Source organism: Eptatretus burgeri, chromosome 16, assembly GCF_056783735.1.
Source record: "Eptatretus burgeri isolate ZD-2024b chromosome 16, Ebu_testis_v1, whole genome shotgun sequence".
NCBI lineage: Eukaryota > Metazoa > Chordata > Myxini > Myxiniformes > Myxinidae > Eptatretus > Eptatretus burgeri.
The window spans coordinates 35,739,616-35,754,316 of record NC_140976.1 but is presented as its reverse complement, the minus strand read 5'-3'; the positions used below and the strand labels follow the sequence as shown (position 1 = coordinate 35,754,316).

Genomic DNA, 14,701 nt, shown 5'->3' with positions numbered 1-14,701 from the left:
CGAATAGCAGGGCATTGCTTCAATAGAAATATACCAACAGAGATTGGGAATCCCCCGCCATTGAATGAAAAAGGTCATACATATTCCAGATAATGAGGGACGTGAATTGGAAACAAGACAGCATTTGGTCATCATTTCGAAAAAGTTCCTCAAGGGTGAGGAACGTAGTAACCAAAAATAATTGAAATCAGATAAGCGGTTTTCCATTTATTACCAAAAACATTTTTTTTTTGATGGCCGCCCCAGTCGGCCATCTTGGATCCGGTCACGCCCAAAATCAATAGGGTTCTTCCTTTTCAGGTGGTACATGTGTGACCCAAATTTCAAATCGATATGGCGAACAGTTTATGAGTTATCGCACTCACAGCTAGAAATGTTGACACCCGGATGGACGGACAGCCGGATGACCTGGGTGACAACAATATCCCCCTTCCGCCACGCGGCAGAGGATAAAAAAGGGGGGGATAGGTTCCCAGCAGTTACTGACCCGTGAAAAATACCATGAATGGCGACGCCGCGATTGTTGACACTGTAAATTGTTTCAATGGGGGGAAAAAATGGGGGATAGGTTTCCGGCAATTACCGATTCATGAAAAATGCCACGAATGGTGAATCAGCAAATGACGACGTGGCGAATGTCACACATTTTTTCAATGGAAAAACAGGGATAGATTTCCAGCGGTTCCTGGTTCATCAGGGAAACTTTTAAAAGTTCAAAATATTTTTGACTGCGAATGCACGTGATTACAGTTTCATTAAAAAATTCTTACAAATCCAATTTTTTTTTTTTAAGACAACATTAGGTAACGTTTTCAATGTTTATTGAAAGAATGCAATTAACAGTTTATCAAGAGTGATTAACCAAACGTGCCATAAAAGTAAAAAAAAACTAACAATGAGGATCCTGAGGAGTCGCTCACCGAATGGGATGCAGGATAGGCAGGCGATGCAGGCGAGGGTACTGGTGCTCCTGAGGTGGACGGATAAGGGTGGAATAAGTCCGTGATTGAGAGCTGTCTTGCAGATTGCCGCAGGTTTCGATGTAGCTCCTTGTATGGGAGCATCAAGTCATCTAACCCCCTCGTGAACTTGATGTAATGTTCCAGGACCGGATCGGCATCTAATGGCCTCTCGGTAACTGACCGCACGTCCTGCAGTATCTCACCCAGGAACTTGACCGTGAGTTTGGACCTCGACACCACTTCTCATCACTGCCCACGTCCTCACCCTCCTCCTCCTCCTTGGTAATGGTTCATACCTCCTCCTCTGTGAGCTCCTCAGCATGCAAGATGATAACAGCATCCAACTCTTCAAGCTCCATGTCGTCAAAGCATCCCGGACGTGGGTGCCCACTTTGGTGCTCTGTAAAGTGCTCACCGCAACAGTTTCTTGGATCGACTTCTCGTTCTTCCATATGTAGCGAACGGTGGATTCATTTATCCATAGTGTCAGTAAACAGAAGCCACACTCTGTCCTCTCGACAGCCGGTCCAGCAGCTCAACTTTGTGACTCAGGCTCATCATTTTCTTCTGCCTCTTGGCAGTGGACGTATCTCCGGCAATGGTCTTGCGCTTGGGAGCCATGTTTGATCAATGAGAAAATGGGCAGAATGAGAAGCAAAACACCAGTCAAGGCAGCGGGACAAGAAGAATGATTGAGAGCCAGGACACGCTGCATACATGCTGCGGGAATTGTGGGTAGCTGCAGGAGAGGTGAGTAATCTGCCCATTGTTTGTGGGGGATGTTGGTAGATGGAACATTTTACCAGATGTACCCAGCTAGGGCCTGGGGTTAGATGTGATGAAGCGTTTTAATGATGCAAGCATCTTGCTGATATTTTACTCAGCAGGTGTCAGATGTGGTGAAACATTTTAATTGTGTAACTCGAGAAAGGGGGGGGGGGAAACATCTTCAGTAGCTCGTAATAGATTCAGTGAAGCATTCTTATTACATATGCAAGTGTCCATGCTAACATTTTACATTTTAATTGTGCAACTCACGTGGGGGTGGGGGGAATATCTTTGGCAGCTCATAATAGATTCGGTGAAGCGTTTTTATAGCAGAATGGTGGAACAAGCCACGCAGCTTGGTTACATGCCTGATGGAAGATATGTTTTAGAACTGTCATGTACGCAGCTTGTGAAAGATATTGTTACGGTTGTGGGGGTAGATGGAGGAATTTCAGAGGAAAGTTAGGATTGAATAGAGTTGTTTGGTCCATGGAGGTGTGGGAGACATCTCAATGTAAATCAAGTCAGGAAACTGTAAGCTTAAGTGTTACGTGTCACCACACGGGGAGGAGGGGGGGTGGGGGGTGGGGGGGGTGCGGTGTTAATTAGAGAGGAATTAAGGATAATTCCCCACAGTATGTGAGTACCTCCTGTGACTTTCTCATATGTTTTGCATTTACAAGCCAGCCATGAAGGAGTTGCATTTTTATTACAACCACAACGATAACAAGCAAGCAAAACGTGCCAAGAAGGCAGAAGCCTTGCCTTTCCCAGGTTTTCGTGCGAGCAGGCCACACCCAGAGGTGTAAGAAGAGTGAGGTTGGCAGTTGTAGTTGAGAGAGGAACGTGGCTGGGACGGAGGATCTTGCTTTGCTCTCCTCTTGGCACGATGAAATGGCTACGTGATTCTTGTGTTGTGCTGTGAATTGGCTCACGTGGTGGAGCAAGACGCTGGCCATCGACTCTTGGCTGGTCGTGAGAGATGGACCTCGAAGCCTCATGTATGTCACTGAAGGGAGCGGCGCCATTCTGCAGAGAGTATCGGCAAGCGCGATCGACAAGGAAGCCAGACAGTGGCCTTTGAGCCTTGGCGTTGAATACCGCTCATGAATTACCTCACTTCAGTTTTCCGCTCCGAGAGAGCGGCTTGGCACCATTTTTAGGCGCATCTACCTGTGCAGCTCGAGGCGCCTCAATTCCAAAGTTCCACAAAGACCATCTCTCGACCAAGTTAAGTGTCAGAATAAAGTGAGGATTTTCTTTTATTTCATTTCCCCCTTTTCTGTATTTAAGTCTGTGTGCAGTGGCGCCTCGACTTTAGACTTTATTTACTTCATGTTATTATTATTACATTTTGAATTACCCTTGTAAATATTTATATTGTCATTAAATCCCCGTGTTTATATTAAGTTGCTGTGTCCATGTATTTGTAGTGGGGTTCGAGTACAAGCCCCTTGTGCTTGCCTCCATCGCTCTGCCAGTGCCACCTGCACCTCCCACGTGCACGATGATCTCTGAGGATCACGTGTCTACCTCCTCAGGAAAACCGCTCAGCTCTCCGGGCTGACCGGGGTTAACCGCCCGTTCACCACAATTTGGGTCGGGGGGATTAACCTGAACCGCTAGGCCCGCAACAATACATTTTTGAGGACAGTACTGTACAGTATGTACATATAACTCATTTATAGTGTGCCTAGTGGACGATACGTTTTAGAACTGCATTTATTTGTGCGGCTCGTGGAATTTTTTTTTCGTCCACGAAAAACTGCGAATAAGTGTAGCACAGGGCCACCAATGTCGAAGCAGGTCACATTTTGTAAATCGCGAATACGCGGGGTCCACGAATAGCGAATCCATGAATAGCGGGGTTCAACAGTATTGATTATTATGCACTTTGATTCACCACCAAATAATATGTGGGTTAAAAAAAAAAATCTGTTTAGGTGACCCGGCGAACAACCCAAAAAAATTAAGCATGATCCCTGACCAATGTACGTTCCTTTTGCCGGTGAGCAACATGCAAATACAATAATCACCTGAGAATAATCACACCATATTCACGTGGCCTTAATGTATAGCCAGCTATAGTGTGGGCAAGCAGTCATTCACACTGCGTCAGCACCAGCAGATAAAATTCCTTTTGGCCAAGTGATTATGAAGAGTTAACTAAGAGTAAATACAGTAGTACTACATAAATGCACAGAGAAGTAGGGAGGAAGACGTAAGAAAGAAGAGAAGGGAAGAAGGAAGAAAATCAATGGAGATTACGTGAAAAGAGGAAATAAATAAATGGAAATATAAAGAGGTTTAGAGGTGGGAGGAGCAGGGGAGGAGGGGAAGACGGGGGGTTTAATAATCACCCAAATTTCACCATCTTTGCTAAAATAATATGCAGATCATGTGAAAGTCAAAAACAGAATGACCAAAAGGGCATTAAAAAACAGTACATTGGTGAGTAAGATTGAAATGAAGAGAAGGGCTCAATCACCCATGATGCACACCCTCGTTCTTGTCGATTTTGTTTATCATGCGTCGGAGTGGATCAATGTACTTTGACAACTGCCGCAACTTCTCCAAGTATTGCTGTTCATCAGTCTGTGTGCGGGCTGCAGGGCTCGCCACAGAGCCTGGATTTCCTAATGGTGCAAATGTCTCCATGGCTCAGTTTTTCATCAAAACAAAACCATCACTATGTAATTCCCAGAACAACAAATGATATGACGAATTAAATGTATTCTAAAAATAACTTTACCAGGAGTGTTCAAAGGACTTGGAGATTGCACACCAATAGTTTGAGGTGTACGGATAGGCACGGGACTATGTGATGGCTGGGGGGATGGGCTGGGCATGAATCCGGGTGAGGCAGCGGTGCTTGTGCTGGCAAGAGAATAATAATAAATGTCAATACAGTACACTGAAAATTCCAGCTCAAACACACACTGATTTCTTTTCATCATTATACCATTCCTTTAGTGCCGTAAAGGCACATTGGGCTGCCGAGGTAGTTTCATTGGCAAAGAGTGTAGTCCTGGACGAATCACCACTCCAACGCAGGTTACCCCGAATGGTTATTACCCCAGTACACTGGTACTCATTTTGCTGACCTCGGAAGGATGACCGGCCGAGTCAACCTCACCTGGTGGTGTTAATTCAACAGTCAACAGGGGCTCAAACTCAGGACTCTAAGGTCACAAGCCAGCCACCTTAACCGCCAAGCCAACACCAAGCTCAACATCATTAAAAATACAAAGTTTGGATCAGTTTGACATTTTGTTCTGAGATTATGTTTAATGATGTATTAATGCAATAAGCTCTAGAATCTCTATACCTGAAGCGAATTAAAAAATTTAAACTGCGGAATTGAAATTAGCGGCAGTTCCGACTGCTAAAAAAAATAAAAAATAAAAAAAAATAAAAGTGCTCATTTTTACCAATTCATACTATTTTGACACTCCGGACATCTCCGGTCATCTCAGTTGGTCTCTGGAATGTGCTTAATATGACCATGCTGGCGGGGGAAGCGATTAGCGATCAGTGATAGCAAACACCACCCTGAGACGCTTGGAATGCCAAGCAATGTCCGAAATGGACAAATAAACACAGTCAGAACTGATGCTGAGGTCAATTCCGCAGTTTAAATTTTGAGATTAGACTGAGGTTAAAAATTCCACAGTTAATCACATGTGTGGAAATGAAATAAATCCACGAACACTGGCGTCTCCGGGTGTTTATAAGCATTGCAATGGAAACAGCTATTCATAAGTACTGTTGGACCCCGACATTCTCGGGTCATAAAGTGTGACCTGCTTCGACAGAGTGGCCATAAAGTCCCAATGCATGCAGTTAGAATTTAGTTTGAATGTATCTGAATGCTTCCCTCAATTCTCTGCACAATTTTGATTTTTTTTTCTCCACGTTCTTCTGGACATCTTCTTCTGTGTTGAGGGTTGGAGGTCATAAAAGCAGCCCCTGACAGCTGTTTTGAGGTCTTCAACTGTTGCTAGGTGGAGATGAGAAATTTCCTTTTTCACAATGTCCCAAAGTGAGTTGTCACATGTTAAGTCCGGACTTCGAGGAGGCCACACGTGGTGGAGATCCACGTGTGGATCCACATCCAATGAATTTGTCGTCGAGATATTCTCTAACTGCAAGAGCATAATGTGCTGATGCACCATCTTGTTGCAGGATAGCTGAAGATAACAGGATAGCTGATTCTTGACAGTTGAAGACCTCAAAATAGCTGTCAGGGGTTGCTTTTATGACCTCAACCCTCAACATGGAAGAAGATGTCCAGAAGAACATGGAGAAAAATTCAAACTTGTGCAGAGAATGGGGGGAAGCATACAAATACATTCTAACTGCGTGCACAGGGGACTTTGTGGCGACTCTGTGCATTCACGGGTTATTTTTTATTTTTTTTATTTTACACTTCAGGCCAACTGGTCTCCCATATTGACCTGGGAAAGTGGAAATCAGCCAACATCAGAGCATTACATAAAAAAAGTGCAAAAACAGATCCCCTTAACTACAGCCAAATTAGTTTACTTCCAATAATCAGCAAGGTCATGGAATCCATCATCGCAGTTCACATAAAATGATTTATTTTCTCCAACAGCCTCATCTCAGATCATCAATTCAGATTCAGACCTGGTCACGCTACCTTGGACATGCTGCTTCTACTCTCCCAACATTAGTGGAGGCCCTAAATATCAGACATGAGAGCAGGGCCGTCTCTCTGGACATATCTCAAACTTTTGATACAGTCTGGCATCCTGCCTTGCTCTCCAAAATGTCTGCCCATGGAATCCAAGGCCAACTCCACTCTTGGATTGCTGATTTCCTCCACTCTCAGAGACATGTGTCTCAACAGAACCCTTCCTTCTCCACTCCCTGTCAAGGCTAGAGGACCACAAGGCAGTGTTCTTGTCCCCATATTATTCCTTATCTTCATCAATGATCTCATTGACTCTGTAAAATCCTTTTTATCTTTTTGATAATGACTCCACTCTCTGCCGTGACATCTCTCACCCTCCTGACAAACAATGAGCAGGCTCTACCCTCTACTCAGACCTTAACAAAATGACAAACTGGTCAAACACAATTTTGCTAATATCTCCATATTGTCCACCCTTTGGCATTTGTCTGTCTGCGTCAACTTTCTCCCTTCACCCTGCTGTTGTTTTTACCCCTTTCTCATGCTGTTCCCTTTGTCATGTTGTGTCCTGATTTGTTCCGTGGCATCACTCTTCCATGAGCCATGACCATGCAAACGAAAAATATACATACATATTTTTAAAATTACAAAAAAAAAAGAAGAAACAATGCCCCAACATTCACAGACCCTGACATTCATGGCATTTTCAGGAACATATCCCCCACGAATGTCAGGGTTTGACAGTATGAAGATGAGGCATTCAATGATATGAGTGAGGAAAGTGAAAAAAAAAAAATTTGAGTGCTTTATCGTTAAGAAACCGTTGCGGCCTGTTCCAAGCAAGGCATTGTTGAGCAGGTCAAAACAAATGGTGAATTAAGACCCGAGCGAGAGAGCAAGCTAACCCAAGGGCTTGACCAAAGATGAAGCCTCAATAGAGGATAATTAAATAAGGCCATAAGTTATCTTCAAAAGGGGTGTTTAAATTTACCCAAACACCCAGTTTTCATTCACGAGTTCCCTTAGTATGCATGCAAAGTTTGGGGCAGCTCGGTTTCATGGTTTTAGAGTTATGGAGGAGGAGACGCACTGACACTTATTAGTATAGATTTATAACAACAGTTTGTTTGACAATATGAAAAAAAAATCCTTTTCCACCCTCTTCCAAATGATCCACCACTTATCAAATAGAATCTGCTGCTGTCTTCCCTTTACTCACTTAAACAAGAGCATCACACCAACCCTCAAATCCTTTAATTTAAAATCCAGCTGCTGTCATGGGTTAGGCTATTGTACGCCTCAGTTTCACTATTTGCCAGAACCATTCTGGATCTGCTTGTATTGCAAGGTTAGCATCCAAAAGCACGACAGCTTCGGACCTCTCTTCTGCACCATACGTTTCCTTGAATCCACTCTGGAACATGAGATTCGCCCATTGAAGAAAAACTGCAAATCACCCACCTAAATAATGGCTGCCCATCACAGCTGTTCACATGTGACATGGGAACACCTGAGTGAATAAATTTATTTATCGTGTCGAGGCTATTACCCACACAGCACCCAAAGTCTGAGACAGCAAGCAGCGTAACTTGATGTTGGGGAATATCACAGAAGACCAGACCACTTGCTACCCACAGTTCAGGGAGGAATGCAGCATTCCACACGATTCCTGCAATATCTCACCTACTCGTCATGAAAAGACACAGTGGGATCTTCAACGTCAACAGACTAATGTTAGTGGACAGTAGACAGATCACCAATTAAAAGTACAACTAAGAAATGGCACACTCATTTATACCAACACCTTGCCTGTGAAGCACAAACCTGATCATTTATATTTGGGCTAAAAATCAAAACGACTGCAATAAACAGCTTAAAGGTATGTGTGCTACCTCTGTAGATAGGATGAGAGGCTCCTGACATGCATACATGAATTAGTGGAGGGCCTGGGTTGGGGACTAAACAATAAAACAAGCAGGCAACAGGTTGGCCATTTTGTTAGAGCCTAAGGCTGCATGCTACCGGACACTGCAAACCAGATTTTGTGCCTTCGGCACTAGCAATTCTCAAGCCCAATAATTTCACTCTTGTGCCCAGGAAAAGTAAACCAAGGGGATTTTGTTGCTCATCAAATTTTCCTTCTTGACGGAAAATGGCTTTCCTCAATATTCGTGAGTTATTGAAGGATCACAAGGCCTTTGTCTGCAGCTTGATGGAATATGCTTCTCCAAAAATGAGCTGGGAATTCAACTACCCACCGAGCACTTTTGGTTGCTGTTGAAGCTAAGGCCCTGAAGATCATCGGCATCTCCCACAAAGAGGCCCAGGTTCACAGTCTACTCCTTCCACGCCACAGACAGGGTGGCAACTTCACTGTACTTTATCGTCCCCAGGACAGATAACTTTAACCCCTGAAACAATCAAAAAGCTGGATTAAGAACCACTAATGCAAATCTCCTAATATAAGGATGAGACAAAAGGTTGTGATTATGACTGCAAAATGAGGACTCGAAACCTTTAGACGACTTTATTCCACGTTACCCACTTTATGTTGCAACCCTGCTGGGAAGGGGCTGACTGTGGAGAGGGTATTGTCTGCGTGGGTGGAGGCAGCATGTTCTGGCCCTGGCTCTGTGATGGGCTGGATATCATCAGTGGAGAATGGCTCACCTGCTGGTCAAAGCAAGTTGAACATGCAAGTAAACCAATTCTATATTTAATTATTCACAAAGTGCATAATAAACTTCAGCTATCTAGCCAAGGGGGTACAGCAGTTATTGACAAAAAGCAAATCTCTGCAATTACAATACAACCAGTTGAATGCAGTCTTTCATTCATGAAAAAGTAACACTTCCTTGACATGTACTTTGTCTTTACCTCAGACAGTAAGGCTGCAAAAACTTTTAGCAATCAGCTAGCCAATCTTCAAAAAACAAATCAATAAATCCCAACCATGTTTGACAAAAGTGGTTGATCACAAACTGTAAGTTTTGTAGTATTAAATAAATTCACAATTTTCCAACTTTATGGAGGTGACAAAGATTACAATGTTATACAAATCACAAAAGATACCATCAGACCCATGCATCTTAATCTCTAATCTGCATGAGGCTTTGCTATAGTTAATCAGAATCAAATCAGGCAATGAAGATTTCAACATGAACAAAATAATGAAATATTTAAATGAGTGACAATGAGTAAACAAAGACCAAATGATGCAGGTGTAAAGCAGTCATGCCCAACAGAGCAAGGAAGTGAAAGCTTGCAATGCAGCCATGTGACAGGTTGGGTGGAGGAGCAAGGGGATGGAGGATGGGCAGGCAGACAGACAGAACATCAAAGAGATCGAAAGGAAAGCTGACCCTCCATCCTCTAAAATATCCCCAACTTTGCAATATTAAGAGGAAGTATTCATAGCCATCCCACACACACTCTCTCAGATTATGCAGAAAAGGCTCAAACCAAAAACTGGAGGATCATGGCAGTCATTGGGATTCAAATGAAAATCATCCCCTTTGCCACTTTTGTGATAACCCACAAGTTATCATAACAAACAGAGATTACAAAATGGTGCACAGGTAGCACACTTTCCTTTGAGAGCAGACAGTTATATTCCTGATATAACTATACACTGTGCGATTGGTGCTTCTCAGGCAAGGTGTTGCATCACAATGAGTCATCCTTCAGATGGACGTGAAGCTGGATGTACCGTCTACTCGCATATAATTGGTGGACATCGAAGATTCCATGGTGTATTTCATGAAGAGTACGGCAAGTTATCGTTGGCACTCGGAGGAAATAACATACTATATTATATATATATATATATATATATATATATATATATATATATATATATATATATATATATATATATATATATATATATATATATATATATATTGTTATGGCCGTGGAAATTCGCAGAACACCATAAAGGTCCTTAGTTCAGTTACATCGCTAAGTGTGTGTTCAGTTAGATTTTTCCACCGTTGTTTAATGGGGTTTATTCGTGTGGACAAGGCTGTGATCTTTGAGTTAGCCGTTATTCTTTACTATCGTTATTTTGGACCAACCGCTTCACACAATCACTTTGCAAGGGTTAAAGAGAACTACCGCGGTGGCGCGTGTCCCTAATTTGGCGGGAAAACGCTTCCTTCGAGAAGTTTCCCACATGTTCTGGAAGTTTCCAGCATGTTGTGGAAGGAGGGCGGGGCGAGAGCGGAGGGGCGGGGCGTGGGTAATAAAAAGCGCGCACGGAGCGTGTGTCTCTGTGTCTTTGTGTGTCTCTCTGTCCGTGTCCGTGTCCGTGTCCGTGTCCGTGTCCGTGTCCGTGTCTGTCTCTCTCTGTGTCTGTCTCTCTCTGTGTCTGTCTCTCTCTGTGTCTGTCTCTCTCTGTGTCTGTCTCTCTCTGTGTCTGTCTCTCTCTGTCTCTCTCTCTCTGTGTCTGTCTCTCTCTGTGTCTGTCTCTCCCTCTCTCTCTCTCTCTCTCTCTCTCTCTCTCTCTCTCTCTCTCTCTCTCTCTCTCTCTCTCTCTCTCTCTCGTCGTTGCTGGTGTTGTTGCTGCCGCTGAACACCGCGGAAGGAGCTGTGCTGCTTCTGCCGGAGCTGCGTGAAGATCTGGGCTCGTGTCCGAGTCAGGAGCTTGGAGCGGTCAGTCGGTGGAGGTCCGGGCGTCGCAAAGGAGACGCGGGCTGGAGGCGCAGCGCTGCTGTGTCGTGCGAACCTGCACGTGCGTGTGGGGAGAGCCGGAGAGAGCTCGTCTGCCGCTAGGCAAGGCCTGGGCGCAACCGCGGTTACGCTAGCTGCCGTGGGGACGGGACGTCGCGACTCGCCCCAGCAAGGCACCACGAGGGTGCAGGTAACCTGCAACGGTCTCGTGAGGCCCTTTCGGTCACCAAAGCCCCACGTTATAAAGGCCCACAGGCCCAGTCTGACTCCCTTGTCTATGGGAGGGGGGGGGGGTCTTTCTTTGCTTTTCTTTTGAGTGAATGTTGTGGCGCTGAGTCTTTCAAGTAGAACTGTTGTTAAGTAAATGTACATGGTAAATCATAGACGGTCGTAGTGCTTTACCTTGCTCGTGTCTTGTCCCCTTCCCCCATTGATTGCATGCCTGTATATACCTGCATCCCTGTATACGTGTGTAGTAAATAAATGTGCCTGTGTGAATGTTAACCTGTTCGTCGTGTCCTTTTTCCCCCAATTGAAGTGTCATATTGTTTTTCGGAATACTAGTTGGTTTTTGAATACCGATAATAGAATCGGGTCCGGCGAGGTCTGGCAATAATACCCGCTCAGTTATCCCAGAACGGAACAAACTGCTTAAGTGGTTCGTGTCCAAACAGGCCTTCGCCGAGGTATGGTCCCTCAGTCGGTTACCCGCGCGAATACTTAGGTATATCGATATTCGGCGATTGACCCTGTCGCGCGCGGGTAGAATACAGACTGGGCCGTGGTGTGCATTGAAGGCACACCCGTGACTGGTTCTCGGCATTGTTCCAGGAAGTCATGACTGAATTGCTCGTCTGGTGGGCATGCGGCTGCCATTGGCTAAAGTGGTCGTTCGCACGCCGGGCGGGCGTAGATCCGTAACAGTGTGTGTGTGTGTGTGTGTGTGTGTGTGTGTGTGTGTGTGTGTGTGTGTGTGTGTGTGTGTGTGTGTGTGTGTGTGTGTGTGTGTGTGTGTGTGTGTGTGTCAATTCGACAATCAGTTCTGGAGAAAAGCACCAAATTTCTGTGCAGACAAACAAACAAATGGACCCAAATGCAATACCCTCTCCTCCGGCGAGGGAAATTACAGCACTCAGACGTTTGTGTGTCACACGTGAACGACATTTTCGTTATATATAGGGCAACCAGAACATAACTTATTGCTTTTGCCTTTGTGGAAAATTTTCATTTTTCTTTTAAATTGCAGAGATTAAATACATGTAATTATTTGATGATTACTGATAACTGCCTTTATCGTTTACAGACCATGGCCATAATATATTCAGCTTTTAAACCCCTCAAATCCAAACCTTTGAACATCACCCTGAATGTTTTTTAACACAAGAGTTGAGGCTCATTCAGCAGCTAAACAAGGGCAGTGGGTTTACAAACTACAAAAGGTATTGGTAAGTGGGTGGGGAGAGGGAGTGGATATACACAAGGAAGAAAGGCGAATGAAGGTGCAGGCCATGGCATGAACACGTGGTACTGATGGAACCACATTTAAGAGACTAAAGTGAGGAAGATGAGACAACAGACATGGGGAGACTAGTCTGAAATTGGCAGAACAAGGAAGAAATGCATTGCAGGTGGGTAACCAGTCTGGATTTTGGGTGGTTGAGCAGGTGAGAGTTTTTAGAGAAATGAGTGTGACCGAGGAGTGGCTTGGGGAGGGCAGAGGTAAAAAAGGGCAAGAACAGCAAGGCCAGATATAGACATTTATTGCATAGGGAGCCCACCAACTTGCTGCCGGTGGGAGAGTGGCAATATTTGAGAATCCACCTCCTGAATTGAGATACAATGGTGCGGAAGGCATTGTTGTTGACCGTCTTAAGAGGAGCAAGGTGGGAAGCAAGAGCAACAGACCTGTTGGCTGCAATGATGGACTCCATTACGTTTGCTTATAATATGGAGAAATATGATAGGTGTGCAAGTGAAGGGATCAGCTTTGCAACCTTTCTTATGGATACGAGTGGTTTGACAACTTTCCAAAATTGAGGAAATCGACTGTCCAAAAAGTGATGGCACAACAGGATTGAAGCACAGTTCCCACACTTAAATTTCCTTAGCATTTACCTTCCATAAAATATGTCCGCAACCAAATTCCGTACTGGGAATAATTATGAGTAAATAAGAAAGATGTTATGAATATAAGAATTTCTGGATTGTGTTGTGATGTTCTGCTGCGATTGATTCTATGTAACGGTTGCAATCGAATGTTTGTTGTTATGATACTTTGAATTGAGAATGTGCACAATTATTATTGTTTTGTCATGAAATCCGTTGGTATTTGTAATTTTAGTGAAGTCAAGAGAGGGGAGATATAAACTGGGTTGATAATAATTGTAGAAAAAATAAATACAAGGTACAGCACAGAACATAACTCACCATCAAGGTCAGCAGCAGCAGTCATCTTTCAGCAAAGAATTGCCCAGGCAAGTGAAAGCTATCCTGGATAGAACGAGGCCTTGGAGGCCATGGGAATAGCTCTGTAATTGGCCCTTGAGTGGAAGGGGGAATGCCTGGATGCACCCATAAAAGTCCATGGAGAGAAAATACCAAAGAAGACCTTGAGACAAAAGCCATTTTCACACCAAAAATGCCAGGCTGTTAGTGCCAGCATTGATTTTTAGCTACCGTTACGGCAAAGCAATGCCAGCAAGTTGGTGGAAAAATGCGGGTATTTTCCTGGAAGCTGGCGTGATGGGAATGGGGTGAAAGAGAGCAGATCAAGGAGAGGATATGCTGATGGAGTTGCTTAGCTGGGATCGCATTGCATTGTGTTGTGCTCGTGGGATTCTCGCTTCAAAATGGTGCTCACAGAAGAGCCCCGGCTTCACTGGGGACCAACTCAGGTATTTGGAGCATCCTTGATTGCGGCACACTGTTTTTACAAGACTTGTATACGGCACCTGTTCGGCCGTGCATCATGATGGTGATTCCCACCAGTAAAGTGGAAGTATTCCCCATGGTGAGGTCAATGGTGTGGATCTACACTAGGACGTTTTGCACAGACGCCAAACAAAACACCGTTTCTCAACAGCATTGCGCTAAACTGATCTTTTATGTTATCTTCTTGTACGGCTTCATCATCTGCTTCACAAGTGCCTTATAGCAAAGGGTGGTTGGGTCTGCCTTGTTGAACACAGCCACCACCCCTGCAGGTCACCCCAATAAGCTCAAAACATCATTGGTTACTGCATGATTGGCAAACCTATTAATGAATGGTAAAGTTGCAAGATAGTTTCATGCAACGGCACCTGAGACCACTTGCTTCGCAAAGTATGTGGTAAACCCCCTGCCATGAAGCTTCTCAAATTGCAGAAACCATCATGGACAATTATGGGATAGGTGCTTATGCTGTGGCTGTACTTAACACATCTTTTGCAAAAAATTAAGCCTACAATGGTGTTGACTTGATGGCTGTTGTCAATACAACTAATGGAAATGTGCATCAACATTGAAATTTAAATGCTTACTTTGATCTTACCAAAAGATCAACACTTTGCAAGTGAGACCAAAACAGTGAATTTCTGCACCCAAAATCCTTCTATTCTTTTACAAAACATTTGAAACTATTCCAGGCACCTCAAGATCGCACTGTAAT

At 44.2% G+C, this 14,701-nt stretch overlaps 1 protein-coding gene across 7 annotated transcripts in view; it reads right to left on the bottom strand.

Annotated features, from left to right (window-relative positions):
- Positions 1 to 14,701, bottom strand: part of LOC147010853 (mediator of RNA polymerase II transcription subunit 15-like) — a 78,526-nt gene that overhangs the window by 8,386 nt on the left and 55,439 nt on the right. For 5 of the 7 annotated variants that reach the window (XM_085859748.1, XM_085859751.1, XM_085859750.1 and 2 more), the window contains 3 exons: positions 8,930 to 9,057; positions 4,483 to 4,607; positions 4,232 to 4,366 (listed from right to left, as the gene is read on the bottom strand). In XM_085859748.1, coding sequence (XP_085715874.1) covers positions 4,232 to 4,366; positions 4,483 to 4,607; positions 8,930 to 9,057 — 388 coding nt within the window. The remainder of the gene's footprint in view (positions 1 to 4,231; positions 4,367 to 4,482; positions 4,608 to 8,929; positions 9,058 to 14,701) is intronic. The other 2 variants (XM_085859749.1, XM_085859753.1) reach the window with 1 other exon arrangement.